This window comes from Mesocricetus auratus, unplaced genomic scaffold, assembly GCF_017639785.1.
Source record: "Mesocricetus auratus isolate SY011 unplaced genomic scaffold, BCM_Maur_2.0 Super-Scaffold_100676, whole genome shotgun sequence".
Classification (NCBI taxonomy): Eukaryota; Metazoa; Chordata; class Mammalia; order Rodentia; family Cricetidae; genus Mesocricetus; species Mesocricetus auratus.
This window is the reverse complement of record NW_024429266.1, coordinates 98,663,036-98,690,880: the sequence shown is the minus strand read 5'-3', so window position 1 is coordinate 98,690,880 and position 27,845 is coordinate 98,663,036. Positions and strand designations below refer to the sequence as shown.

At 57.6% G+C, this 27,845-nt stretch overlaps 1 protein-coding gene across 4 annotated transcripts in view; it reads right to left on the bottom strand.

Annotated features, from left to right (window-relative positions):
• The window catches only part of Dpp9 (dipeptidyl peptidase 9), a 29,140-nt gene extending 1,495 nt beyond the window's left edge, over positions 1–27,645 (bottom strand). The window contains exons 1-21 of one of the 4 annotated variants that reach the window (XR_002385155.2): positions 26,391–27,367; positions 26,146–26,198; positions 20,752–21,005; positions 15,252–15,364; positions 14,311–14,484; positions 14,072–14,240; positions 13,628–13,741; positions 12,676–12,804; positions 11,419–11,480; positions 9,499–9,599; positions 8,438–8,615; positions 8,156–8,318; positions 4,996–5,075; positions 4,327–4,479; positions 3,901–4,039; positions 2,920–3,065; positions 2,703–2,849; positions 1,985–2,137; positions 1,734–1,851; positions 1,283–1,425; positions 47–158 (exon numbers count right to left, since the gene is read on the bottom strand). Coding sequence is in view for 3 of the 4 variants with exons in the window: in XM_013121459.3 (XP_012976913.1) it covers positions 47–158; positions 1,283–1,425; positions 1,985–2,137; positions 2,703–2,849; positions 2,920–3,065; positions 3,901–4,039; positions 4,327–4,479; positions 4,996–5,075; positions 8,156–8,318; positions 8,438–8,615; positions 9,499–9,599; positions 11,419–11,480; positions 12,676–12,804; positions 13,628–13,741; positions 14,072–14,240; positions 14,311–14,484; positions 15,252–15,364; positions 20,752–21,005; positions 26,146–26,198; positions 26,391–26,486 (2,679 nt within the window). In the remaining variant the exon portion in view is untranslated. Of the gene's footprint in view, positions 1–46; positions 159–1,282; positions 1,426–1,733; positions 1,852–1,984; positions 2,138–2,702; positions 2,850–2,919; positions 3,066–3,900; positions 4,040–4,326; positions 4,480–4,995; positions 5,076–8,155; positions 8,319–8,437; positions 8,616–9,498; positions 9,600–11,418; positions 11,481–12,675; positions 12,805–13,627; positions 13,742–14,071; positions 14,241–14,310; positions 14,485–15,251; positions 15,365–20,751; positions 21,006–26,145; positions 26,199–26,390; positions 27,368–27,499 lie in introns of those variants that run through there. The other 3 variants (XM_040739230.1, XM_013121459.3, XM_005081374.4) reach the window with 3 other exon arrangements.
• Between the last annotated feature and the right edge of the window lie 200 nt (positions 27,646–27,845).

The window sequence follows — 27,845 nt, the reverse complement described above, 5'->3', positions numbered from 1 at the left end:
CCGGGGTGGAGCGTGGAGATTGGGAGGTCCCCCCAGAACCACTCACCTGGAGTTGATAAGGCTTCCCTGCCCGGATCAGCTGGGACACGAGGAAGTTTGTGTGAAAAAAGTGGACGTTCTCATCCAGGAAGCCATGGAGGATGAGCAGGCGGTTAGGCCTGGAGGAGACAGGAGAGGGGGTGAGGTGTCTGGAGGACAAAGGACGTTCCCACTGGCTCAGAGTCTCCAGTGCAGCAGGCAGGACAAAGTGGCGGGAAAGGGTATCTGAAGTAGCCCACGCCCAGGCATTTGGGCGTGGTGGAATGTTCTGGATGCATGTTCCCACTATGACCACCACTAACCATTGCATTATGTGCTGGCCACCAGCCACCTGCAGCCTAGCAGAATATCAAGTGATCAGAATGACCAAGAAGGTGAGTTTTCTCTTATATCAGATTCATTTGTTTTAGAGACAGTGTCTCATGTAGCAGAGGCTGGCCCTGAACTGCCCATGTACCTAAGGATGACACTAAATTCCTGATCCTCCTGCCTCCACCTAAAGAGGGTTGGGATGCTACCATGCCTGGGTTCTGTAGTGCTGGGCTGGGGACTAGGGCCTCCTGTATGCTGGCACACGCTCTGCCACGGGGCCCAGGGACTCCTGCATGCTGGCACACGCTCTGCTACGGGGCCCAGGGCCTCCTGCATGCTGGCACATGCTCTGCCATGGGCAGGGCCCAGATATTTTATTTCAACTTTATGCACTAATGTTTCCTGTGAATGACAGAGCAGCATTTGGTGGTGTCTTTGTTGCTTTATAATGTTGTATACCCATTAGATCTCTAGTTCTGGAACATTCCATCCTACAGAGAAAGCCATCCCAGCACCAGAAGCAGTGATGTTGGGGCCCTGGCAGCCCCTGCTCTGCCTCCACAGCTCAGTGCAGCGAGCCTTGCAGGGGGTGCAAGCAATGGTAGGGATTCTCAGAGGTGGAGATGCCCATGCCACACTGCACTGTGACCATCAGCTGCCCTTCTGTCGGACACTGTCCGCTGGCATGTGACTCTGTCTAAGGCTGGACATGAGCTCACACGGGTACTCAAATTGTGTGGGCAAGCACTTCAGGGCATAGCTCATCCCCACCACCCTGCTCCTCCAGGCCAGGGTCTGACACCCCCAAGAGGCACGGGATGCCTGGCTCAGCTGGACAGCTGGCAGGAGGTAACTGCAGGGAGGATGGGAGGGCGGGCAGCCTGCAGGGGACAATGCTGGGTGGCGGATGGCGAGCGAGCGGGTGTCTTACTCATTGGGCAGCTTCTCCACGTGCAGGGCCACAGAGCCGGCCTCATAGCCTTGCTGGTTGTTTTCAGGGACATCCATGTACCGTTCTGTGTACCCCGTGTCATAGGCCATCCACACAGTGACGGGAGCACCCGCAATGGCTACCTGGAAGACACGGGATGGATCGGGCATGGGGAGAGAGAAGGAGAAAGGTGTTGGATCTGGGGTCTGTTCTTGGCCTGGCTGGGATTGCGGGCCTCAGCGTACGGCCAGGCAGCTCATGCACGAGGGTGGTGGCTGGCGGGGCCCTCAGATGTGCCCCGTGGGCCTTGAGCTGCTCCAGGACACGCAGGGGTGTGGAGGGAGGGCCCGTCCCACCTTCCTGCCTCCTCCGCCTCCTCATGGCCGCCGCCCCGCAGTGCCCTGCCAGACCCGGGGCCTGCGCCCCCCGCTGCTCTCACAGCATGCCCCACCTCTGCCCCTCCGAGGCGGGGGTCCCGGGCTTGGCCTCCCACATAGAGCTGCTGGCGGATGGCATCCTGGGGTCGGTGGTGGCGGGCAATGAGGAGGGGACTCGGCCTCGTGGGGCGGCTGCGGGGAGAGATAGCCAGGTGACAAGGCCCCTGCCGAGGTGCTTGCTCCAGGTCGGGGCTCCGGGATGGGGACAGGAGTCAAAGGCAGGTGGGACTTGGGCTGCAAGCAGCTAGACAGGAGTGAGACCCACCTTGAACACTTGTGGCTTGTGGATGAGCCCCATGAGCGAGAGGAAGCCACCGTACGACCAGCCATGGATAGCAACCCGGCTGAGGTCAATGAAGCCATACTTCTCCGCCACATACTGCAGGCCTTCCACCTGGTCCTCGATCTCCACCTGGCCCTGTAGAAGGAAACCCAGTGCTCTGTGACTTCCACTGGGTGGTGACCAGGATCCCACACCCCATCACCTTGTCACTAGCGAGAAACTTCTCTCCTTAGACTCAAAGTAGTACTCTGGAAATGTCTGCCCAGGCTGACCCTGCTAACGCTGCTCCTTTATGTCTGCAGGGATGGTACCCCCACCTCCATCACCCCCATCCCCATCCCCATCATCCCATCACCACCATCATCATCACCCCCGTCACCATCACCCCTGTCAGTCACCACCCTGGTCATCACTGCCATCCCCACCCCCGTCACCCCCATCATCACCACCATCCCTATTACAATCACCGCCATCACCACCCCCACCCCCACCACCTCCCCCACCACCATCACCACTGTGTCACCATCACTGTTATATCACAGTCGCTGCCCTCAACACCAGTGTCCCTACCACCTTGTCAGCTCAGCTCCCTTCTTCTGCAACGCCCATCAGACCCACCCTGCGCTCTCCCCAGCCGCATGCTCGGGCCTGGGAGGAGTGCAGGGCACCCCACGGGCCACGCTGCAGGATCAGGACTTACCATCTGGTTTTTCAGGGCTCCCTCAAATCGCAGGCCACGCTGACAGGAGCCCCGGCCGTCAATCACTACCACAGCATAGCCCAGGGATGCCAGAGTGTTCAGCCGCAGGTACTTGATGCCCTTGAAGGAGTTGTTCACCAGCTGCACCTGCAGGCGAGGTGGGTGGTCAGGGCTGCGGGGGCAGCAGGGGGCAGGGCCTGGGCCAGGGTACACTCACCTGTGGGCCCCCATAGACAAAGAGCACAGTGGGGTGCTTCCTTCCCGGCTGCAGCGTGTGTGGCTTGTAGATCATGCCGTATAGCTGCACGTCGGCACGGGTGTGGAAGTGGAAGATCTCGGGGGGCACGTAGTCCGGGGGGCAGTCTGTCGTGACAAAGGCGCTCAGCAGAGTGGCCAGCAGGGCCACGCCTACCGCAAGCCCAGACCTATGACCTCACCCGCCAGCTCTGCTTCTGGAGGATCTTGGCAGAGCTGCATGGCAGGCATCACGGAGGACAATGCAATCCCCCTGGCATGGCCAGAAACTTGCCCACCCCCTCAGGGCTCCTCCACCAGCCCAGTCACTGTGGGGAGAGTATGGTGGAACCCTAAGCGGGCCTCACAGTGACGCAGTCACCCCTGGCCACGGCTGCCCTTGGGTTTTCCCTCTCTATGGTGGACCTTGCTTTCCTGAGACACCATCTTTGTGTAGCCCAGGCTGGGTTGGACCCAGACTTACAGTCCCCTTGCCTCTGAGGGCTGGGACGACAGTGTGCACTACCAACCTGGCTCCTGGGGATGGAACCGCGGCTTAACGCACACGAGCGCTCTGCCTTTGAACCCAGCGAGGCCTTTCCAGGGCCTGCCTCGGAGCGTGGTCTGACAAGCACTCTCGTGCAGAGGGTGTGGTGGACCTCACACTCCGAGGTGGTTTCTCAGAGCTGTTTCTCTGAGGCCCCTCTGGTGACCTACGCTGAGCTCCCTGCCAAAACTACAGCTTCCAAACACCTGGCTTCCAAGGTACCATCACAGCGGTTGCCCCAGGGTGCCAGGGTGGCTACCAGACACCTGTTCCTGCAGCCACACCAGAATCAGGAGAGGCAGGACAGAGACACAGGGAACCTTGCCTGGGGCAGTGCACCTGCGCTGGGAGCCCCGGGGTCCAACTCTGCCCTGGCCCCTGGCTGGCGGGGCCGGTTCCCCGAGTCGCGCTACTCACTGGCCGCCTCCATCATGCTGGCCCAGAAGCGGGCTTGCTTGTGCAGTGGGTCATCGTCAGGGCCGCTCAGCTTGTACACGTGCACGCAGGGCGGCGTGCTCACGCTGCTGTAGTGACTCACGAACATGTCGAAGTTCTGCTGGAGGAGGGGAGGCACTCAGTGCACGAGAGCAGCCTCCTGCCTTCCGCAGAGACCCCGCCCAACCGCAGGTCACCGCCACCACCCTTTGCAAATGAGGAAACAGCCCAATGAGGGCCAGTCCCAGGCCAAGGACCCAGGCCTCCTCCTCAATGGATGGAGACCGACCTGATTTCTAGAATGTCTGGACACACTAAGGGCTGTGGACTGGAGTAGAGGGAGCAGACCCCTCTTCCTCTCTCCCTGGCCCTGGGAGGCTGGGGTGGGCAGGGGTGTGGCATGCCCACCTGGCTCATGGAGCAACTGTGGGAGAAGCCAGGCGTGGTGAGCCGCACGATCTCACCGGCCGACTCGTAGCTGACCACGTAAAGGTGATGTTCCAGGGGTGTGTCCTTGGTACCTTGGAAGTACACCAGCTTCGTCTGCTCGTTGACCCAGATCTGCAGGCAATGGGGGCTTCTGTGACTGGCTGTGCCTGGCTACACTTCCTGCCCTGTCACCCGGCCCCAGGGACTGCAATCCGGGGACCCTTGGTGCCCCGGTCAGCAGCAACCCTGCAGCATGATAGACTGAGGGCAGAGCATGAGGGACAGGCCTCTGTGGGGTCCAGAGCTCCTCCAGCATGCACAAGGCCCTGACTCCATTTGCTGCACTGCCAGCTACATAGCGAGTTCAAGGCCAGCTTGGGCTACCTGAGACTTTTTCTTAAAAAATAAAAAGATACGTTTGCTTGATTTTGAGGCCGAGGCTTGCTATGTAGCCCAGGCTAGTCTAAATATGAAGGTTTTCCCCTCCTTGGCTCCTGAGTGTTTGGATGACAGGCCCACGAGCAATACTCTGCTTGGACTCTGACAATGTTTCCCTAATTTCAGAGTAAAAGGTGGGTGTGGAGAACAGTATCTAGGAGCCCCTTTGGGGGCGGAGCCATGTGGGATGGGGACAGAGCCTGAGGGTACCTTAGAGCCGTGCCTTGACAAGACCTCCCACTCGCCGCTGGTCAGCGCAATCTCCTCCTTGATCGGGCACTTAAACTCATCTGGCGGAAGGAGAGCAGAGAGTGAGGGGAGCAGGAAGGGGATGGAACCCAGCAATTGTGCAGCCAAGGGGAGCACAGTCACACCCAGTGCCCAGCCTGGCCTAAGGGGCAACTGGGGCCAGCCAGTGCTTCCGGACAACAGCCAGGAAGGGGCCTTCCTAACTTCCAGCAGCTGTGAGGTGTGGCACATGTTAAGTGGCCATGCACCTCCTAGATCATGCTGGGCCACCAGAACCAGGCTTCCATTAGGCAACCAGGCATGGCAGCGCACGCCTTTAATCCCAGCACTCCAGAGGCAGAGGCAGGAGATCTCTGAGTTCTGGGCCAGACTGAGACCCCCTTCTCAATAGCAAAACCACCATGAATGAAGAGAACCAAGTCCGATTTCCCCAAGACCTGCTGAGAATCAGGTCTGGGGCTGCTCAGAGGCCCACCAGGCAGAGCCCAGGCTTTGCTATGGTACATCATACGTGGACTGGGATAGCTTGGGGGGCGGCTGTCCTGTTTTATCTTCCTAGTCTAAGGCTACCAGGAGATCTACCAATGCCCAGGCTAGCCCTCACAATCCCCGCCCACACACAGGGCCACCACCCCTGGCCCTCTGCTCCACCCGTCTGAGGCTCAGATTTGAGGGGCCCACTTATCTGCTGTCATCACAGCCATGTTACCTAGACACACCCCACCTTCTGGTATGTCCTTCCAAAGCCACCCTCTGCCCCGGCATGCCAGCCTCCTGTCCTCCATGTTTGACGTTTACTGGAGGTGTGCAGGTAGATCCCCGTGAACCGTGACTGTGCGGAGCAGGCGGAGGGCATGAGGCCTGGGGAGCTGGAGACACGGTTCTGAGCTGATCAGATGCTGGAAACCAAATCAGGTCCTGTGCAGGCGTAGCCGGCGCTCTGACCACTGAGCCACTTCCCCCATTCAGGCAGGGTCTCATATAGCCCAGGCTGGCCTCAAGCTCATTAAGTAGCCAAGGATAACCTTGAAGTCCTCCAGCCTCCACCCCATGTTCCACCATACATGGTTTCTGTATAGCAGGTGGACACTGTATCAACCCAGCCCAGGGTAGCCCTCTGAATGTCCCTCTGTCTCCTCAGGTGTCGCCTGCTCACACACTCAGCTGACATCCCATCTCGCCAGGAAGGGTGTGCTGGGGCCCAAGTAAGCCTGTGGGGCTGGGCACTCTGGCACCTGGGTCTTGGGCTAGCCAGCCATGAGCTGGAGGGAATTTTCTAGGCAAAAGCTCCCTTAGTGCAGTGGTGGTGCCCCAGCAGGGTACAGATCAGAGTCGGTGACATTCCTGTGACACTGAGGTCAATGCCAGGGAACACAGACAAGAGCCCCAGTCAACACCAACCTGAGCTTTTTTGTTTTTGTTTTTCGAGGCAGGGTTTCTCTGTGGCTTTGGAGGTTGTCCTGGAACTCACTCTGTAGACCTGGCTGGCTTCGAGCTCACAGAGATCCACCTGCCTCTGCCTCCCCAGTGCTGGGATTAAAGGCGTGCACCACCACCGCCCGGCCCAGCCTGAGCTTTGAGTCACTCAGTACCTCAGCAGCTGGGACTCGAGGCCGGGACTCCCTGAGGCTCCTGGCCCTCAGAGGTGCTGGGCCATCATCTCTGTCCTTTGAGCCCATGGCTGCCACAGCCCACTGTGGGTGCCACCTCTGAACTGTGGTGCTCACTTGAGAGGAGTCGTTTTCAGGGAGGTCTGAGTGACGTCTGGGGACATGTGTAGCTGTCACAACTGGGGAAGCTGCTGGCACGGAGCAGGTAGAGGTGGAGAAGCTGCTCTCTGAATGTAGCCCGTGGAGGCTGGACCTGGGCCCTGAGCCGAGGCCTCGGCCTGTGCACAGGCCCTGAGGTAGAAGACACAGATCCATTGTACGAGCTGTGACCTCAGCCCTGGTGGCCTATGGCACTCTCTCAAGCGCGGCCCAGAAGTGCCCCCAGCTCCTGGGGTTCACCTGCCATCACCCCAGAGCCTTGAGTTTCTTCTAGAAGCACAGTCTATTCAAACCTGATGCTTCAAGACACTGGCTCCAAGACACTGTGGGCTCCTTTCTCCTGATGGGCCCCGACTGGACCCCAAGTCACGCTTGGCACTATGTGCCCGTCCCACTGGGAAAGAGCATCACCATGGACCACATCTCCGGTCAAGACCACTGGGACAGCTCTGGCTTCGACTGTGACCAGATTCTATTCAGTCTCCTCACCCCCAAAGAAACCCAGTTACTCCACACTGATGTTAGAACCAACCACTGCCTACTTCCTTCAGGGTCACAGCCCATATGCTGTCCTCTCAGCAGCCCAATGGTGCCCCCCCCACTCCACCTCCCTGCACTCCTCCGGGCTTCTCCAACACTGCATGCTCTGTCCTGCACACTGCCTTTCTGCAAGGCTGCATCCCCTGTCCCAGGATTTTGCATGGCTGCATTCTCTGCCTCAAGCATTCGCTGAGAATACACCACATGCGTTCCTAGTCCCTGTCAGATCTCTGCAGTGGCATGTCACCTGAGACACAGTGTTCCTCATTCTCCTCCGTGCTCTGCCACATTTACCATCTCTACATCCCCCAAGGCCAGAGACGGTGTCTATAATCACTCTGGCGTTACCGCCTGCTCCACCAGTCTTTTGGGAGAGCACACTTTGACTGCTCAGACAGATCCCGCCCCTCCAGCCTCAGCTGTGTGAGTCTGGGGTCGCACCATGTCTCTTCTCAGACAGTGGCAGCCTTGGCCCCTGGAGTCACTCCAGTCAAGGAACAGAGGGTCTGAAGCTCTGAGACAGATGACTGAGGCTGGGGCACAAATATGGGCAATGGGCAAACTGGAAACAAGCAGGTATGGCCATACACCAGGAAAATGGCAAGAGAAACCAGAACGCAGGCGGCAAACAGCCGTGACAGAGATGCGCGGGCCAAACTCAAGGGCCCCTGCACGGGTGCCTACGAAACCCCACCTAATCCATCAACAAACTCTTAGCTGACTGCTGCCAACAGCACAAGGGCAGGGTAGGGCAGGGTACGGCCGTTCTTTCTCCCCATCCCTGCCTCCTATGTGACGGGTGCTCTACTCACCTTCTGTGGGGCTGAGGGGCTCTGTCCAGTCATAGTCACTGGTTTTAAGTTCCACGGTGACCTTGTACAGGTGGCAAAAGCCAGTCTTACACTCATTGGCACGGAGGAAGGAGAAATCCCGCTGGCCCTCAGCTTGCGGGAATGGGTGGAAGATGTCATGGACCTGCAGGGAGAGATGATTGGGTCAGAATATTCTGCCACTGACCAGAGCCCTGAGCCCGGCCCAGCGTCCCACCGGGGACCATGGTGTGGGGACAGTGGGCACCCTGGGCCTCTGCTTACATTAATCCAGACATTGGTAACTTCTTCATAAATGACGAAGGGCTGCACGTTCTTGGGGACAGCTCTAGCAGCTGCCTGCCGCTGGGCCTCGTTCTCAGGGGACGGGATAAAGAGGGCTGGTGGCAGGAGGACAAGCTGGAGCCTTTGCTGGGGACGGTCCAGGAACATGGCCCAGGCGCTGGGAGGAGGAGAGAGGAGACGGCGGCAGGGCTCAGTGGCTGGTGGGGAAGAGCCGGGGACAGCGCCACACGGGGCCATTCCCTGGAGTCGGGCATGGCTACTCAGGGTGTGGAGGAGGTATAACTGGTACACATTACACTGGCATTTCTGGGCAGATTTGGGTGAGGCTCCAGTCACAAAATTCACATGACTTAGGCCTGGGACAGAATTCTCAAACTGGATAGGTGGCTTTTTTATTTTCAAAGCTAGTGTCTTGTGTAGCTGAGGATGGCCTTGGACTCTTGATCCCTTTGCCTCCAGTGTCAAGAGTTGCAATGGTATAGGTGTGTGCCATCATGACCAACATTAGCTAAGTGGACCGTATTCTATTCTGGTGCTGGGCACGACCCTGAGCCTTCTACATACTAGACCGCTCTGTGGCCACAGGTCTTTCAAAGTTTTTATTTTGAATGGTTTTGCCAGGCATGGCCACACCCCTGTCATCCCAGCACTGGGGAGGTACAGGCAGGGGGATTCTGAGTCAGGCTTATCCTGGGCTACAAACAAAGTTCTAGGTGAACCCGGGCTACACAGTAAGAGAAAAGGAAGAGGAGGAAATGGTAAGCAGGACTGTCTCTGCATTCTGTCCCAACCATGGAAAAAGCACAGGACCCCAGGAGACATGGAGGCATTCCTGTGTCCTGCCAGAGGTCTGGTGTTGCTTCTACTGTGGGCTACGTGGGATTGTCCCACCCTTGGGACTGACCTGATGGCCAAGTCCCCAGCTTTGTAGAGCTACTGGCTGAGGCTGGGAGAGACCCCAAGGGAAAAGGCATGGGTGCAGGTCACCAAGCTCTACTCTGGTGGGCCCCTGGGTACCTGCCCATCCCCAGGACACTCACTATCTGCCATCCCGTGTCCAGCCAGCCCGGGCGATGTACTCCACCTTGGGGAAGAGGGAGCTGAATGGCTGCACCAGTTCCTTCTCACAGCTCGACACGATCTGGGGAGACAGGGCCATGTCACGCACAATACCACAACCTTCCTGATCTCCAGAGTCCTGATGGTTTGACACTCAGCACACATGGTGTCTAATGGGCTAGAGCTCCAGTTTCAGGAGCTCTGGCACCTTCTTCTGGCCAACATGAGCACTGCACACACACACGCACACGCACACACATTCATACACACACAAAAAAACAAATCAATAGCCAGGCATGGTGGTGCATGCCTTTAGTCCTAGCACTTGGGAGACAAAGGCAGGGGGGATCTCTGTGAGTTTGAGACCAGGCTGGTCTACAGAGGGAGTTCCAGAAAAGCTAGGACTACAAAAAGAGACTTTATCTCAAAAAAAAAAAAATCTTAAGAAAGGCAGGCAGGCACACACACAGCCCCCTGAGGGATATAGGTGAGGTGGACATCACCATCACATTGGGTGGGACTCTAATCCAACATGCCATACCCTACAAGGGAGAGATGCAAGGAAAAAGACAACCAGACAGACACATACTTAGCATGTTATCCACTAGATACTTGGGACATGTGGTCACCTGAGTTGCTGGGACAGACCCTGTCCAGCCCTTAGAGGGAATGCCCACCCTGGGCCCTGGGGCCCTTAGCCTGTATGGCTGCTGACAGAGCACCTCTGCTGTCAAAGCCACGACTTGTGACACCTCCTTCTACAGAAGATGGACAGGAAGATGGAAAGACACAGCACATTGTGCTCCCTGTCACCCCCAGATGGGTTGTCTCTGGGGCCAGCTGAGCACGGGGATGACAGGGAGCAAGGGAGGCAGGGTCACAGGTGAAACCCTGGCGGGGTCCGCAGCCCTCACCTGGCTCAGGAGTCTGCATGTGGCAGAGGCCCTGGCTCTGGCCAAGGGTGAGGCAGTGGCTGAGTCCTTAGTTTCCAGCACCCACAGGATGGCTCATGTCTGCCTGTAACTACAGCTCCCAGGTACCTTACGCCCCCTTCTGGCCTCTGTGGGAACTGCACTCATACATATTTTAAAAAGAAAGCAAAACTTAAAAAAACAAAAAAACAAAAAAACAAAGCCTGGTGGGTGGTGCCCCACATCCCAGGGAATGCTGGTGGAATGTTCTGAAAAGACTGTACAAGAGTCTTGGTGAGTGAGGGTCTAATTTGCACAGAGAAAAGCCGTTCAAATAACAAAGGCACAAAGTCTATCTTATACTTTCCCTGGATGTTGCAAGAAAGTTTTTTTAAAACCTTGCTGGGAGCCAGCAGGATAGTTCAGCAAGAAGGGTTCATGTCACCAAGCCTGATGACAGCCAGAACCACACGGTGGAGGGAGAGAGCTGACCCCCACAAGCTGTCCTCTGACGTTCACACACAGTCAACGTAAGGGTAAATCCCAAGGCCAGTCTCCACACCTACAAACCCTGCCTGCCTGGCGTCCCCATCAGCAAGGTCACACAGCTTTGCGCCCAGGCGCTGTCTGAGGAACTTTCAGCGTCACACACCCTTGGTGACCTGCACTTCAGTAGAGCCGTCAGCAGCTCTCATTGGATAGGGAAAGCAGGGCACCGTGGACGGAGGATGCGCCTGCCACAGGCCTCTTGTCGGTGGCCACTGCCCTTGCTGCTTGCCACAGACTCTGGGGTTGCGAGGCCCCTACTCTGTGCCTCTAAGTGAACAGTGGGGGGGGGCAGAGAAGGACCCGGAACACTGCCCTGTCGGTGTGAGATGACCTCAATGCAGTGTCCTGGACTGGCACCAGGCAATCTGACCCACAGCGCTCTGGGCTGTGGTCACCACAGGATGCAGGTGACGCCACAGAATGTGCTCGGCTCTCTCTTACCTTGCCCTGTGTGTCTGTCAGGATCTCTGCCAGCTTCAGGGCAATCTTGGGATTCTTGCTGCCTGTGGGGGGAAGACCAATGGTCACCCTGGCCAAGGACTGTGTGACCACACCTGTGGGGAGGTGGCATGGCCCCTCCCAGGTGTGACACAAAGTCTCCAGGGCAGGGATAATGTGACCCAGGGCCTGGACCCCATTCCTAACGGGATACACAATGTGTTATTTTGTCACCAGGGAGCTGAAATGGGAATGCAACACAAAAGGGATGTGGCCCTGTCCCTACCTGTCCAGGAGCTGGGGACAGGGACAGGACACATCAGCACACACAGCCAGACCCAGTCCTTGGGAGGCAGTGGCCACAGGCTGGGACAGTCACCCACACTTCTAAGAGGTGGAATGTCACTGGGACTGTTTTCTTAGGGTGCTTGGGACAGATCCTGGATTTCTCTGAGATGGCTCAGGCCCTGACACAGGATAACATGGATACCTGACTATGATTCCACCTTGCCTGAGCCTCAGTTTCCACATCTGTCAAGCACGGGGAAAAGTGGATCATCCCACAGATGTCCCATGGGAAGCCTGGGTCCCACCACACGGCACCTGGGAGGGCTTACTGTGTGTGCTATGGCGGTCTCTTATATTCATTTGATTTTGTAGATAGGGTCTCATGCTCATGTAGTCAAGGCTGGCCCAGAATCTCCTACAAAACTCAGGCTGACCCTGACCTCTTGATCCTCCTGCCTCCAGCAACAGTAACAGGTGCCCACCCCCCCCACACACACACACAGCCAGTCTGTGGTACTGGGGATGGAGCCTGGGGCTCTGTGCCCACAGGGAGTTCTGTCCCCGCTGAGTCTCAGTTCAAGTGACTCCCACAGAGGCACAGCAGCAGGTCTGAGGTTGGACCAGACTGGCCAGGGCTGCTGCTGGTGTAAGGCTTCTAACACCTTGAGACACCGAGGAAACAGGCTCAGCCCACTTACACTACTGACAGGTGTTCACTACGTAGCCCAGGCTGGCCGCAACTCATAAGCCCCCTGTCTCAGAGGCACAACTACACTTGAGCATCTTCCATAAGGCTCAAGTCTGCTTGCCTGTGGCTGTCCTGGTGTGGACATGGCGTCAGACAGTTGGGAGATGCTCCCACACTCTTTCGGGCCACTCGGAGAATCTGTGACCTCACAAAGCCAGGCAGAGGGCAGACGTGTGCCGGCTGCGATGCAGAGGCCTCGTGACAGCCTTGCTGCTGGTACCCACCTGTCCTGGGGTAGCGGTAAGAATCCGTCTTCCTCTCCTCCAGGGCAGGGGAGGGCACATGGATGACCTCCACCTCAGACTCATCCACTTCTTCATACAGGATACGCAGCGTCTTGAGGCCTTCAGAGCCTGGTTGGGGACAAGGAGCAGGGACTCAGGACGCCCACCCACACCACACAGGGGCTCTGAGCCTCAGAGGGACCACAGGAGCCAGCAGGAAGTGCTGCAGAGACACTCGCTTAGGGTGCAGAGTCAAGCTGGGCCTGAAACCATGGGCTCAAGCTCTAGTCTAAGACATGCCTTGCCTTTGTGTTGTGCCCATGAGGGAGGACAGGGGGACCCAGGGCCAGTATGACAGGAGAACTCATAAATTCAGGACAATGGAGGACATGGGGAGTGCGTCAGAGCCTCAGGAAAAGCCAGCTTTGTCACACAGCACCCAGAACCACAGAGGCCAGTGTGCAGCTATACATCTCTGTTGTCTACGCCACTCAGTCAGAGCGATATTGTCATGTAACCTAAACTCACACTCACATGCCCTGAAAGTGTAAACCACCACAGTGAGGGGCTAGGGGTGTGGTCAGGGTGGAGCCCTGCCTAGAATTCCCCAGTGAGGGGCTGGGGGCATCGTCAGGAGTAGAGTACCTGCCTGGAATTCCCCAGTGAGGGGTTCAGAGTGTGGTCAGGGATAGAATTTCCCAGTGAAGGACTAGGGGTGTGGCTCTGATATCTATGGGTCGCCCAGTGTTCTCCTGTCTCCAGAAATGTGGTTGACAGGAATAAAATAGCAGGTCAGGTGAGCAAGGCCTTTGACATCTCCCTGTCCTGTGCAGACCCTCCCTGCCATGAGTATGTAATGGGTCCCTAAATGTTGGTCCTGGAACCACGTGGGCTGGTTCAGAGGAGGCGTGAGGCCCAGAGCTCGGGTGGGCATGAGAAGCGGGCTGCCTACCTTCCCAAGAGGCCTTGGGGCACCACCAGCAGCCAGTGAAGCGGTCAAACTCCTCCTGGATGACGAAGGTGGCCACACCTGCAGACTTGGGATCATCTAGGACATTGGCTGAGCCTGGGGGAGAACACACTCTGAGTGACACAGTCTGGGGACACACTCTGAGTGACACAGTCTGGGGGACACACTCTGAGTGACACACTCTGAGTGACACAGTCTGGGGGAGGCACACTCCTCACAACCACTGTGAGTTAAGAACTCAGACCCAAATGCCACACAGGTTGGACACCGCAACTGACTTGTAAGGGCTGTGTGTCCAGCACACTGTGCATCACTGAATGGCAGGGGAAGACTCCAGAAGCTAGGCTGGCAGCTACAACAGCCATTTCCAGAACATCCTGATGTGGCCAGGTCGACCCCCTGCCCCCATTCATGCCCAAGCCTCACCCTGGTGACAGAAGGTGAGCCGCCGTTCCTCGCCGGTCTCAATGTTGGCCACCCATAGGTCACTGTTGTTGATGAAGGAGAAGAAGGCGGGGTCTGCGGGGCAGATCTTGGGGTCCATGCGTGGCCCGGAGCACTGGGTCTTGATCTCCAGTGGCTTCATAGGGGACACCTGGGGACAGGGAGGTCGGGTCAGGGCGCTGGCACCATGTCCCCGCCCCAGGATGCAGGCTGTGCCTCACCATGAAGCCGTTCTTGCCCCCGTCCCTGCAGTGGAACAGGCTGTTGCTGGCCTGGAAGAGGAAGAGGCCACTCTCGCTGTGGAAGTCGTAAGAGGTGATGCCAAAGACACCCAGGCGCTTGCGCTCCCGAAGCAGCTCCTCCTCTCGAGAGTAGACACCATGGTGGGGTGTGGCCTGGGGACACAGGGGATAGGGTCTCACTCAGTTTCCCCATCATGACATCCCATAGCCCCATCCTTACCACCTGTGGTGACATCCGGCCCCGGCCCCTGCTGATGCTCTTAACTCTAGGTGTCCCTCTGGGAACCCCCACTTCATTCACACCCCTTCCTGATGAGAACATTCCATCTAAATCCACAGCTCTACCTACAGAACACGCCCAAGGTTTCTCTAACCAAAGCTATCTGGACCGATGCGGCCCGGGCTAGCCTGGAATTCGCTACTTGGCAGAATACAAGCCTGACAGACGTGCACTACCACGCCTAGTTTTCACAGTGACAGGATGGGACCCAGGGCTTCCTGTGTTCAGTTGAGTGATCCATGCCCTGAGCCTCAGAACTGGGTTGCGGAGCAGCTCAGAGCTAGGGTACGGACGATGCAAGTGTGGAAACCTGGGCTCCGCTCCCAGCGCTGTGCTGAGCACGCTACCCAGGAACTAAGGGGTCCCCAAGCTGGAAGTGCGGGGGAAGTGAGGGCTCAGACATGCCACTGTGACAATGTTACCGTTCCCTCTGAGTTGATGCTGAGGCCACAAAAGACACTAAGTGCAGCCATGCCGGGGTGTCCCCCTCACTGGGCACCTCTGGGCGGTGATATTAATCATTAGCCAGGCCCATGAGTCAGTCCTCATTGGAAGGTGCAGATAGGAGGGCGAAATGGTCTGATAAGTGTCCCAGGCAGAACCCCGTTCCCGGAAGCTGGGTGTGGCATGTGTGGCTCACCTGGAAATGGTCCAGCATCTGCTTCCAGGAGAGCAGCAGCAGGGCCTCCTTCCGAACCTTCTTGGGGATCTCAGAGTAGAGGAGGGAGTTCTCGCGGCTGCCATACGGCATTCCTGAGGAGGAGTCAGAGAAGCGTCAAGAGTGGAGACCCCGCCTGAGAGGGTATCAGGCTGAGGTCCCGTTTCTGCCCCACGTCTACCTCTATGTGCACGGGGAAGCCAGAGTGGACAGCAGGTGTCTCCCCCTCCCTCTGACTTGGACATATAGGAATGCACCTGCCAAGCCTGGCCTCTGTCTTTTTGAGACATGGTCTCCCACTGACTCGGCTAGCTGGCCAGTGGGCCCCAGATCTCCTCCTGTCTTCCCCTACGAAGCACCGGCACCAGGGTGAAGCAGTCAGCATTATTGGCTTGGACACGGATGCTGGGGATTTGAACTTGGGTCCTCACACTTATGCAACCAGCACTTTACCCACTGAGCAGTCACCCCGGCCCCCAAGGCCTGGTTTCTTCAGGCTCTCCCTCCCTGAGATTCAGTCCCCAGTGGCTGTAGCATCCGCTGGAGGTCAGAGAGGGCGATGGGAGAGTTCAGCTCTCCTGCCGTCAGGTGTGGCTCTAGAGCAGAGGTTCCCAACCTTCCTGACGCTTCAACCCTTTAACACAGCTCCTCATGCTGTGGTGACCTCAACCATAACATTATCTCATTGCTACCTCATAACTCTAATTTTGCTGCTGTTACGAATCATAATGTAAATATCTGGTATGCAGGATGTCTGATGTGACCCCTGTGTGGGTTGCAACCCACAAGTTGAGAACCACTACTCTAGAAGGTTCCTCCGTATAAGAGATGCTGGCAAAGCCTAAGGACTAAACCACTTCCAGATGAAAGTAAGGCTAGGGAGAGGATGGAGGAATGTACTCGTGCGGGGGGCGGTGGTGAGGGTGGGGTGTCCCACAATGTTCACAGCAGGTGGCTTCCAGGGAGTGCTTCCTTCTACGACAGCCACGGCGCCACCCACTCCAGCCTGGATGGAGGACAGCTCCAACCCCACCCTCCTCAGGCCCTGCCCTATGGGCATCACCTCTGTGCACATCTGGATTTGGACTCTGACTAAAAGACACAAATGGTCACTGACGGGAAGTGTGCGGCAAACTGGGACAGGAGACCGCCCGTGTTGAGAGTGCCCTCGATTTTCCCAGGTGGCAGCAGTCTCCATGGCTGGGTCGGTCTCTCACAGTAGCTCTTTGTAGCAGACCCCTCAGCATTTCTGGGGCTGGGCACAAGCCAGACCCTCTAACTCCACAGTCCAGCAGTAGCTGCACACGTGCAGCCCCTTTGAGTGAGCGTGTCCTGTGGTCTCTGACTTGCTACGTGGCCAAGGATAACCCTGAATTCTTCTGTTCTTCCAGCCTCCACTTCCCAAGAGCTGGGATGACAAGGGACAAGTGTGTTCCCACAGATGGGGAATCTGAGGTCATGGTGCAGGGCAATCCCATGGGATGTAGCAGCACGGTCAGTATCAGTTAAGTGGTCAGCAGGGGTTGGCCAGCTCCAGCATGCCTCAACTTCCCCTCTGTGGTCAAGAAGGCTGGGGACCAGTCCTGGCGCTCCTCTGAGTCCAGAACAATCCAGGCGCATTCGGGGAGCTTGGTAGCCCCAGAATTTGGTGTCTCATCGGTGACTTGCAGGACGCATGACCTCTGCCTTACTCCACTGCTACAGCTTGCCAGGACTGTTTGGTTTTCTGAGACAGGGTCACTGAAGCCTGGGCTGTTCTGGAACCTGCTATGTTGCTCAGACTGGCCTTGAACTCAGAGATCCATTTGCCTCTCCTGAGTGCTGGGATTAAAGGCGTGCACTATTGGGTGGCACCTTTAAGAATATGACACAGGGCCAGTGAGAGCCTAGTGGGTACTTGCCACCAAGACTGATGACCTACGTTTGACCCCACACGAGGTAAGCAGAGAGGCAAAGTGCCACAAGCTGTCCTCTGACCTCGCCACATGCGCCACAGCATACGGCTCTCACACACACAAATCATCAAGAAATGTAGGGAGTGAGACATTACGAGGTGTGACTGTCCCTCAGTCCTACTGAAAGGCCCACGCTGAGCCTGTGGGGTGGCTGTTCCCCAGCAGTAGCCTGCTGTCCTCGGAGCTCCCGAAAAGGAAGTCCAAGGCAAGTCTGTGCCAAGGACATCAAAGCCACCACCCTCCACAGCTGATTAACAAGCAATTACACCAAGAGCCCGGGCCAGTGCGTTCCTGGATGGGCCTCCAGTGCTGGCACCACAGCCCACAATGCCTAGCATCGATGGTGAAGGTGGAGCTGACTGGTGATGCCCTCACTCTGCCTTGGCTGCCTCACCTAACTTAACGGCTCTGCCCACACACACACAGACAGACAGACACACACACAGACAGACAGACACACACACAGACAGACACACACACACATACAGACACACACAGACAGAGAGACACACACACATACAGACACACACACACACACACACACACAGAGAGACACACACAGACAGACACACACACACACACACAGACAGACACACACAGACAGACACACACAGACAGACAGACACACACACAGACACACATACAGACAGACACACACACATACAGACACACACACAGAGACACACACACACACAGACAGATACACACACACACACACACAGAAACACACACTCACGCACACGAGCACACACACACACAGAGACACACACACAGACAGACACACACATACAGACACACATACAGACAGACAGACACACACACAGACAGACACACACACACTCACGCACACGAGCACACACACACACACAGACATGCCCTGGTCACCCTACCCAGCCCCAAGCATGGTAGGTACCCTGGACCCACACCCACACTGACTCTAGCCACCAAGGAGTGTGGACTTGGCCAGCCTGGTGGGGACCAAGTTAGACTAGAGTGCTCAGTACATCTTGAACCCAAGACAGAAGCCAAGAGTCCAGGTCTCTAGGCCCTGAGGCCTCCCTGCCATGACAGAGGTGCTTCTGGCAATGGAATGGACTACCGACCAGGGCCAGTAGGTCCCCCCAGGGCTCAGCCCATCCCTCACTGAGGACCCATGATTGACTCTCCATGTCCCACATGGGCCCATGAGGACACAGAGATCCTTGGCCACATTCTTAGGGCAACAGGGGAGCATCAACCAGGGACTCTGCCATGTCCCCACTTAATCCTGGGTGACACCTGCACAAAGACACGGCATAAGAACTTGGAGGAGCCAGGAGGTGACCTGAGGCCTGTGCTATCAGGTAGCAGCAGTTAGTGAGGCCACAGGTTGACTGGGGAGAAGCAGCCACACCCACAGAGTTCTGGTCTCCTCTGCATGTGTTTGGGAGTCTGTCTTCTCTACACACTCATTTGTGGCCCTCCAGTCCCAGGAAGACCCCCAGCACTCTTGGCTGAACCCCAAGGACAGTGCGCCCCAGCCCAGACACACACATACAGGCCATATGTGAACAACCACCACCTGGGCCAATCCCATTCTTTCTCCCAGAAACCTCGAGACCTCAAGAGGCCCTGCCCACCCATGCCAGACAAGTAGAGATGACTGAGTAGTCTGGCTAAGCCAATGAGATTCCCTCTCCAGAAACTCTACATGCTCAAGGCCCTGCCCACCCCAGTCTACAAGGCCAAGCCAACAAGGCACAGACTCCTTCCAGGGACCTGGAGGAAGGGGGTTGAGAATTTGCAACCCTTCTCCAAGGTTAGAGGAGCCAGGGTGGAAGGTTCACAGACCCAGGCTGAGACAATTTCTTCTCCCAGGAACCTAGAAGCGGGGGGTCAGTTCCCACTGCTGGTAGGAAGACAGGCCACCTGAGGTGCCAGCATGGCCCCTGAAAGAGGTGGACTGGAGCCAAAGTCACGGTCTCACGAGGTTCTGGGTTGCAAGTGCCTCATCCTGAAGCTGAAGGCTTTATGTCCTGACTCTCTGAGCCATCCCCAGGTCCCTGGTACCAGGTGCACTTTGTGGCTGAGACCTCAGAGGGTTCTGTCCTTTCCCATGGTCCTGGGAAGCTGAGATGTCTCCCCAGAGAAAGAGACAGCTGTGTCCAGGGCCTGAGTTCTAAAGTCACTGTCTTCATTGAGACAGGGTTCTGTGGCTACGGCTGTACTAATGTTCTCCAGCTACCGGCATCCTCAGAGAACCAAGGTGAAGGGAGATCTCAGACAGAGAAGTAAGTCACGTGATCATGGAGACAGACACAAAGATTCGGCCACAAGCCGATGGACAGTGCACGCTTCACAAGCTGCAAGAGACAAGAAGGCCCTGCCCAGAGATCCGAAAGGAACGCAGTCTGGCTGCCATCTTCCCTTCCGCAGGTGCAGGCTGGGACTATGCAACAGTGGGCGGAGCCACCACCGAAAGGTGGGGACCCAGCGGTGGTGAAGACACTCAGCAGTGTCTCTGGGGCGTGGCCGTGGCCGCTGTGGCTCATAGCTGCCACACAGTCACTCAGCAGAATAGCAACATCAGCAGGCTGTCCTCAATCACTGCATTTACAGTTTGGTGGTTTACAAAGCTCCACGTGACTTCCTCCTGGGACAACTCTGAAGGGGAAGTGTGGGACATGGGAAGAGGCTGGCCACCAGTGTTCATCCTGGCTCCTGTCATCCATGTATGGTCAGCAGCAGGCAGGTGACAATGTTCAATCACTCATGCATTCAAATGCTGAGACCCGGACATGCACAGACATGGCCTCGGGGACCAGGGCTACCATGACCAGCAGCAACAACACTGGCTTGGAGGATGACAAGAGGCAACGTCCAAGGCTGTGACACTGGGGAGCCCCACCACAAAGCCTAGGACACCCACAAGTGACCCAGTTGGCGTCCCCAGTGCAAGGGGACCATACCTCTAGTCAACAGCCAGGAGGCATGCTGTTTACAAGCAAACAACCCCAGCTGGTTTCCTGAAGGCTCTTTCTTCTAGCTCTATGGGCCCTTTAGGCCTAGGAAGGCAGTGTCTGGGCCCTGTGGATACTTCCTGTCTATACGCAGGCAGACGCAGGCACTTCCTATGAGCCGGGGCTGGATGCAGGCCTGTTTGCGGAAGCTATGGAAACCCTGGTGCTGGTGGCCCAGCGGGGACACAGCTGTCAACAGCTGGACCAGGAGCAGGCACCTCGAGGCCCTGCGGCAGGGTGGTGAGCCCATCATAACACATCGCCACACAGTGAGTTCCTACTGGAACAGCATGTGACCTTCCCACAGGGATCTGAGTCCCATCCTGTTTACCCAGAAGGCCCTGCCCAGCCAGCACCAGAGGCCTGGGAAGTGGCCCAGCTGGAAGTAGTTTTGAGACTCAGAGCCACCTGGCCAGCCATGAACTGTCACCTGCATGGCTGACCCTGGCGGTGGATTAACTTTGCCTGCCCCAGGCTGGTTGCACCCCAGGCCTGCCAGCAAAGGGCAGTGGGGGCGGGGCAGCTTACCCAGGTAGTAGAGCCGGTGGGAGTGGGGGCCAGACTCGTCCTGCTTCTGCACGAACTGGAAGTCGTGGGGGGCCTTGCTGATAATGAGGCCCGACGACTTGCGGCTGCCGTGGATGATGTTACGCAGCCCGTCCCAGGAGTGCTTCTGCACACAGAAGCGTGCTGCTGCGTCATCCATGTCGCCGGCCGCCACCTGCTCGGCTGGGGAGACCCCGCTGGACATCCTCTGGGGTTCCTGCGACGGCAGTGAGAAGCTGTGGAGGAAGACAGTGCGTGAGAGAGGCTGTCTTCCTGACAAGCTGCCCTCGCCGTGGGTGCTTCCAAATCAGTCACCCTGGGTTGCCACACTGTCACCCAAGTGTCTCCCAGGTTATTGCAACTTGTTCACCCTATTCTCAGGAGAACCAACGCTCTGCTGAGTTAAAGTGGGACTCCAGCTGGACCCATACGACTCCTTCAACTGAAATGCTCCCTGGTCTTCCAAGCCTTGGTGGCTTAGGAGTGAAACCCCTACCTAGAATCCCCCAGTGAGGGGCTGGGAGCCTGGCTCAGCGGTAGATGCTAGGCTAACAGGAACTCCAGGCTGTAAGAAGCACACAACAAAAATCCAGTTTTTTTCTGGTGTTCAAGGACCCTCTCCTACGCCTTCCAGACTCTTAGAGAAACTAGTCCTTACTCAGATCCTCAAACAGGGAGACTCCATTGCGTCTGTCCCAGGATACATGTCATCCTGTCTCTGCTGGACTTTTTCATCTTAGGCTGACTAGTTTCTTCTTTTGTTTTGTTTTTTGAGTCTGGATTTCTCTGTGTAACAGTCACGGCTGTCCTGAAACTCTCTCTGTAGCCCAGGCTGGCCTCTAACTTCAAGATTCACCTGCCTCTGCGTCCTGGGTGCTGGGATGGAAGACATGCGCCACCACCACCCAGCAGGTTGACTAACTTCTAAATCAGTCTCAGCTAAGTACTAAGTATGAATAGGTCCTTAGGAACCTTCTTGTGCCCACCATCCTGAGATGGCCGCAATAGTCTTTCCCTGTCCCCTGGGCTGTTGTCCCCAAACACTTTCCACTATGGCTACTCGATGGATACCCGTCCCACTCATCTCTCCTCAACTGTGGTATCCAGAACCCTGTGGGCATCACTGGCAATGAACAAATACTTGAAGCTTCCAGATGAAAAGCCAATCCTGTCACTGTGCACAGGGGACACCCGCAGGGGCCTTCACACAGACATCAACCAGGTGAGAATCCTCCAGGCCACCTCTTGTCCATGCTGGAGCTGGCCACCTGCCAGCAGCTCCCTCCCCCTCACTGCCACTGGGCTCCAGCTCTGTCTGAGCAGACCTGGACCAACCAGGCAAATATTTGCTTTAAAGAAATCTAAACACCCACCCAGCCACAGTGACCCAGTTCTGGGTGTGCCAGAGAGGCTGGGGGAGCTGCAGGGGCTGAGGTCTCTCTGCAGGCTCCAGGAGCCCGGGCCACAGGGCCTCCCTGGCCTCGACACCGGCAGGAAGTGGGAACTGACACCCAAGGGTCAGGGCTGTGGGGGAGGGGGAGGAGAAGGGGCCGTGCACAGCTGGGTCCCACCTTCACAGCTGTCTTCCAAAGCCTCATCAACAGACCACAGTAGCTGGGCTGGCCACGCCTTTAACCCCCGGCAGAGCAGGGAAAACCTCTGAGTCCAGGCCAGCCTAGGCTCACATCTGTGACCCCGGTACCCAGGAGGCCAAGGCAGGAAGATGGCAGGTTCCACCCAGGTCACTGAATGACACGGTCTCAAAACCAAAAACCAGGAGAAGGTGTGCAAGACGGCTCAATGAGCATCTGTGACCTGACCCCCACCCCAGAAGCACTTGAAAGTGGAAAGAGAGAAATTACTCCACAAAACAGCCTCCAGAACTTCCTCAGGACATGTAAACACACACTCACAGACAGCAATAAATGAAAGGAAAAATCAGATCAGAGAAAGGGCTCCTCTAGGGGACAGGAGTGAGGCCCCAGGCTGCTTTGAGAAGTGCAGGAAGGAGGCAAAGACAACACTATGAGTCAGGCCTGTCAACATCTTTTCACTGTGACTTTCAGGAGCCCATTGTACAGGTAGTGAAACTGAGGCTAGGGACAGAGCCAGGGGCTTCTGCTCCCAGGCTCCTCTGCCACACTGTGACCAGCTCCAGCTGGGGAAGTCTCTAAAAGGCAAGTGTGGCAGCTACCTGGGCAGGGAGGAGCAGGTCCCCGGCAGCAGCTCACCTCACCTAGCTCAGTGCTCCTGGCAGGGAGACACAAGGAGCTGTGGCTCTCCTCTCCCAGAGGCACTGATGTGGCGGTTGCTCATGAGGTGCCCTGAGGATGCGGACCAGTGGCCTCAGATGTCCCCAAGGCCCTCAGTCCAACATCCCAGAGGAAACCAGGGATTCCCAGAGCTGCAATTCATCCTCAGGGTAGCTGGAGAGCAAGGGCAGTGACGGGCAGAGGCTGCGGCAGCAAGCCAGAAATCTGAGCCAGGGAAATGCCATGGACCAGCTCAAGTGCCTCCAGAGTGGGCCAGCCCAGTTCAAGCCTTGTTCAGGCAGGAAACACAAATCGTGACCTGTGGATTCCCAGAAGGGGCCCCTTCAGGCTGCTAAGAGTCCAGTCACACCTGTACAGAGGAGGGCCTGAGAGGGCCTCGCCTTGATCACTGCAGAGGGTCCGGGTTGCAAAGATTCGCTCCAGGAGGTGGGACAAGAAGTGAGACATCGGGAGCTCTGGATGTGTTCTGGACCTTTCGCGTGCACTCCAGCTGGGCTGAGACCTGGGGCTATTGCCTGACAGTGCTATCCCGATGCAAAATGGGGACCCAGAGAGGGGCTGGGGAGTAAGGACGTGATGGCAAGGCCTCCACCTGCATCAACCTGCCCCGCAGCTCCCACTCAAGAGTTTACACAGCTGGGGGTGAAGTCGATGCCAAGCCACTTAACTAACCCAGCCACCCACGCTCTCTTCCTGCCCATCAGCACGTCGCCTCCATAGCCAGTAAAGCCACCAGCTGACAATATCTCAATCTTGGGGCTATGATCAAGGCTGCTTATTTCCCTGGGGTAGGAAGCAGCAGCCCTTACATGCCTGACTTTCTGAAGGGTCCTCAGAAGGGACCTGTGGGAGGGGGAAGGCAGAGGCGCAGAAGAAACCAAGGCTGGCGGTTCTGAGGAGCTGAGGGGGGAGACGTGGCAGTGTGGAAGGGGTGACTTGCAGATGCCCCACGGTAGGTGACAGAAGTGAGTCCAGAGACACAGGACCTGTGCCCCACCCACGTGGTCCTTGCTGGTGCTCGGGTCGGTAGGAGTCAAGGCCTTGCAGGGCAGATGTTGAGTCTGGACTTAAATTCAGCACTGAGAGTCAGGGACCATAGGTGCAGGGACCACAGGAGTAAGGGTCACCGTGCCCAGATCTTGTATCTTGGGAGGCCCTGGTCTAGATCCTCCCTCCCTGCTCTCTCCTGCCACCTAATCAGAAAGTGGGTGCTGGGCTAGACCCCTGGAGTCTCGGGCCACACGAGGCATAGGATTCACCCGCGTCCCTGCTGCACACACTTGGTGTGTACTGTGACCTGGGGTCACTTCTGAGGTCACACCCATGGTGGGGACTAGAAAATGAAAGCAGAAAAGCTAGACGGCTTGTACCATGTCACCCAGGGAGGAAGGCGCATTTTGGGGACTCCACAGTTAACCACTCCATGAGCCAAGGTTCTCACACTTGATGGGTCTGTCCCAGCAGACTTGTGTCCAGGTCTGGGGACTCCTGTGACTGGCATGAATTAGGGTGGGAGATACTGTTAGCAAGAGGCGAGAGGGAGGAGGGAGGAGGGAGAAAGAGATGAAGAGGAGAAGGAAGGCAGAGAGAGAGAGAATCAGATGGAGGAGGAGGAAAGGAAGGGTACAGAAGAATGGAGCCCCGAGTCACCGAGTACCCTGGAGCGACAGGATGTACAACCCAGAGTGACCTAGTCTGAGGTCCATCCCTACTGCCACCTTAGGCACCAACAGGGAGTTGCTGAACTGACTGGCCGTCAGGGCCCCACCCCTATCCACCCCAGCCTCCCTCACCTTCTCCTTCCTCCGGATCCAGATGCAGCTTGAGCTTGGCACTGACCGCTGCCTGGCAGTGGAGTTCACCTCTGCCTCCAGAAGGGCTACCCTATGCCAAGTGTCTCACTGGGTCCCAAGCAACAGCAGCTTACATCTTTCGTGGGGTGGGTTTCTGGGGTTCAGAAGCCCTGAGCACCCTGCTGCCTCTGGGGTACCTCATCACCCAAGGCCACCACCTGCACAAACCGAGCCCAAGCCCACCGTTTCCTGTTTGTCCCCACGTCTGAGTAGGGGGAGCTAAGCGCACAGAGCGGTTGGGCTCTGTAGCACCCTCTTTCCTAAGACAGGGCCTGGCTTCCAGTCCAGGGAACTGTGGGAACAGAATGTAAGCTTCAATCCGTCCCTCCTATCACCTGCTCATCCCGCACGACAGCCACCTAGGAAAACTTACTTGGAGGACATCATGGTCTCAAGATGGGTGACTACCAACTGGGGACCCCAGGAGATGTCTGGGGACACATGTGGCTGCCCTGACCAGGAGCACTTAGCCGGGGGTAGGTGGCGGGCTGAGTGCTATTCAGTATGTAGCAGGGCGCAGGATGCCTCACAGAGAGCAGCCCATGCCAACGTCCTCGGGGGACGGACATTTCCCCTCTGAATTACTGTCCCAGCCGACACCCAACTGCCACCACTCTTCTGACAGCCCTCCAGATGTTCAATGACACTTGAACACAGAATGGAGGTTCAGCCAGTGTCCCCCGTCCAGGGCTGCAAAGCAGGGTCCCATGTCAGAGGAAAAAGGGTTCAAAACCCAGCCTACTCACATCTGTGCTGTGTGATCCTGGAGAAGCCCCAACCTCACTGGGCCTCAGCCTCCCAAAGTTATAAACTGGGACTGCAATGCCTATACCTGGGGCTATGGTGAGGACTAACAGGAGTGCACACCTAGAACATCTTCATAATGACAGCTGTCAAATGAATGAGCCACTTAAAAAAAAAACAAACAAACTATCAGGGTGACTATTGCCTGAGTGCTTGGGTACTGTGTCAGATGTGCTGGGGAGGGGAAGCCACGCCTCTCCCAAACCCAGCCAACTCATCACTCTCCCTCTGTCCCCCTGGAGCCCTCTGAGGGCCACTGGAGAATGTGGGGAAGCCTGAGATGTACACAACATTGCAGCAGCCGCAGCCATGGCCCTGGGTGACTGACCCCAGAGCCACACACAAAGCCACATCCTGTCAACCTCTGCATTCCAGAGCAAGCAGACCCAGAACGCCCCCAGCCCGTCCCATAGCCTGCCTGGTGCCCGCAGCCCAGTGTAACTGACCTTCTAAAGGGTCCGAGAAGCTTCCATGGCAGCTGCAGGCGAGGGGCGCGGACCTTGACAGAACAAATGTGGCGTTAAGGTGGGGAGATGGGAAGGGCTGGCGAGAATGGAGGGGCTGGTGAAGATGGGGGTTGGCGAGGATGAGGGGCTGGCGAGGATGGAGTTGGTGAGGATTGGGGGGCCAGTGAGGATGGAGGGGCCGGTGAAGATGGAGATGCTGGTTAAGTGCTTGGCTTCTCACTCACTTTCCATGCGGGCGGCAGTCTCCGCCTGTGCGGTCTAACCCTATCTACCTGGTTAGACTCTAACTGAGTCTCCCAGCCCCTCGGGGCTGCCAGCATGCCCTGGGCTGCACTTGGAAGAGACGTGTCTCTCAGTGCCCGGTCTCCCCAGGACCCAGCTGGGAACTGGCGACTGTGGTCCTCTCCTTCTGGGCACCAGTCCCAGCTCCTCGAAAGCAGGTTGGTGACTGCCCAGGGGGCTCCCAAGGGAACCTGGGTGGAAGGCGGCAAGAGGGCCACTGGGATGGAAGGCTGGACTATAGAGTGGATGGGGAGGGGATGGGGCGGGCCTAAGGCCTGGACCCTGAGGGTGGGGCTGATGATACAGGGATTGAAGCCGGAAGCTGAGGACTGGGGGGGGAGTTCAAGCTAATCAGGGGAAGAAAGGGGTGAAATATAGGCTATAATTTGACTCTGGGAGGGTATCAAGCTTGGCATGGGACAATTCGGAAACCGAGGCAGAGGATAAGGTCTGAGTGAGGGATCAGGCTTGGGGAGAATCAAGCTGGAGGGCAGGGGTGACCAGGCTTGGAGGAGTCAGGCTGGTAGGGTCATTTGGAGAGGTTCATGCTCGGGGTATCAAGCTCTGGGGTATCAGGATTGAGAGGAGGGTCAACCTGGAGTATCAGGCCTTGAGGAAACAAGTTACGGGGACCAAGTTTTGGGGATCAGGCTGGAGGGATCAAGCTGGAAGGGGGGTCAGGTTTGGAAGGGATCAGGCTTGCGGCGATCCGGCTTGGGAAATCAAGATGGGAGAGGAGGATGAGGCTTGAGGGGATCGGGCTGGGGGTGGGGGTGGGGGTATGAGGCCGGGAGAAAGGGTTTGGCGGAGACGAGGCTGGCGGAGGCTGGCGGAGGCTGCGCGGACGCCGGGCTGAGCCGCGCTCTGCGATGAAGCTGGCGGCGGCGTCTCCGCAGCGGTGCGGCAGCAGCTCCTGGGCGCGGCCCGGAACGGGCGAAGCGCGGCGACCGGGGCGGCGGGGACGACGAGGACAGGGCGCGCGCGGCGCCGAGGCGGGCGGACGGCGCCGGCCGGGGCGGGAGGCGGCGAGCCGGGGCCGGGCGCTGCTCACCGGGGCGCGGCGCGGAGGACGAGTTGGGCAGCGGGGGGGGTCCCCGGGGCCGGCGGCGCCTCACGCGCGACGCTCCATGCCCCGGACGAGGGCCCGGAAGTGCAGGGCGCGGGGGGACAGCGAAGGCGGCGGACACCGGGGACCCGCCGGCTGTGCCTCCTTTGACCCGGAAGTCGGGCCGCGGGAGCGGCGGCTTCCGATTGGCTAACGTCAGGGCAGAACCACCAGCTCCGGAGCCCCGGGGGCGCGGCGCGCGGGCCGGGCGGGAGGCGAGGCTGCGGCTCGCACACCCCTGCGCCGACTCCCCGCGGCGGCCGGTGCTCCAGCCCCAGGGAGAAGGGGAGCC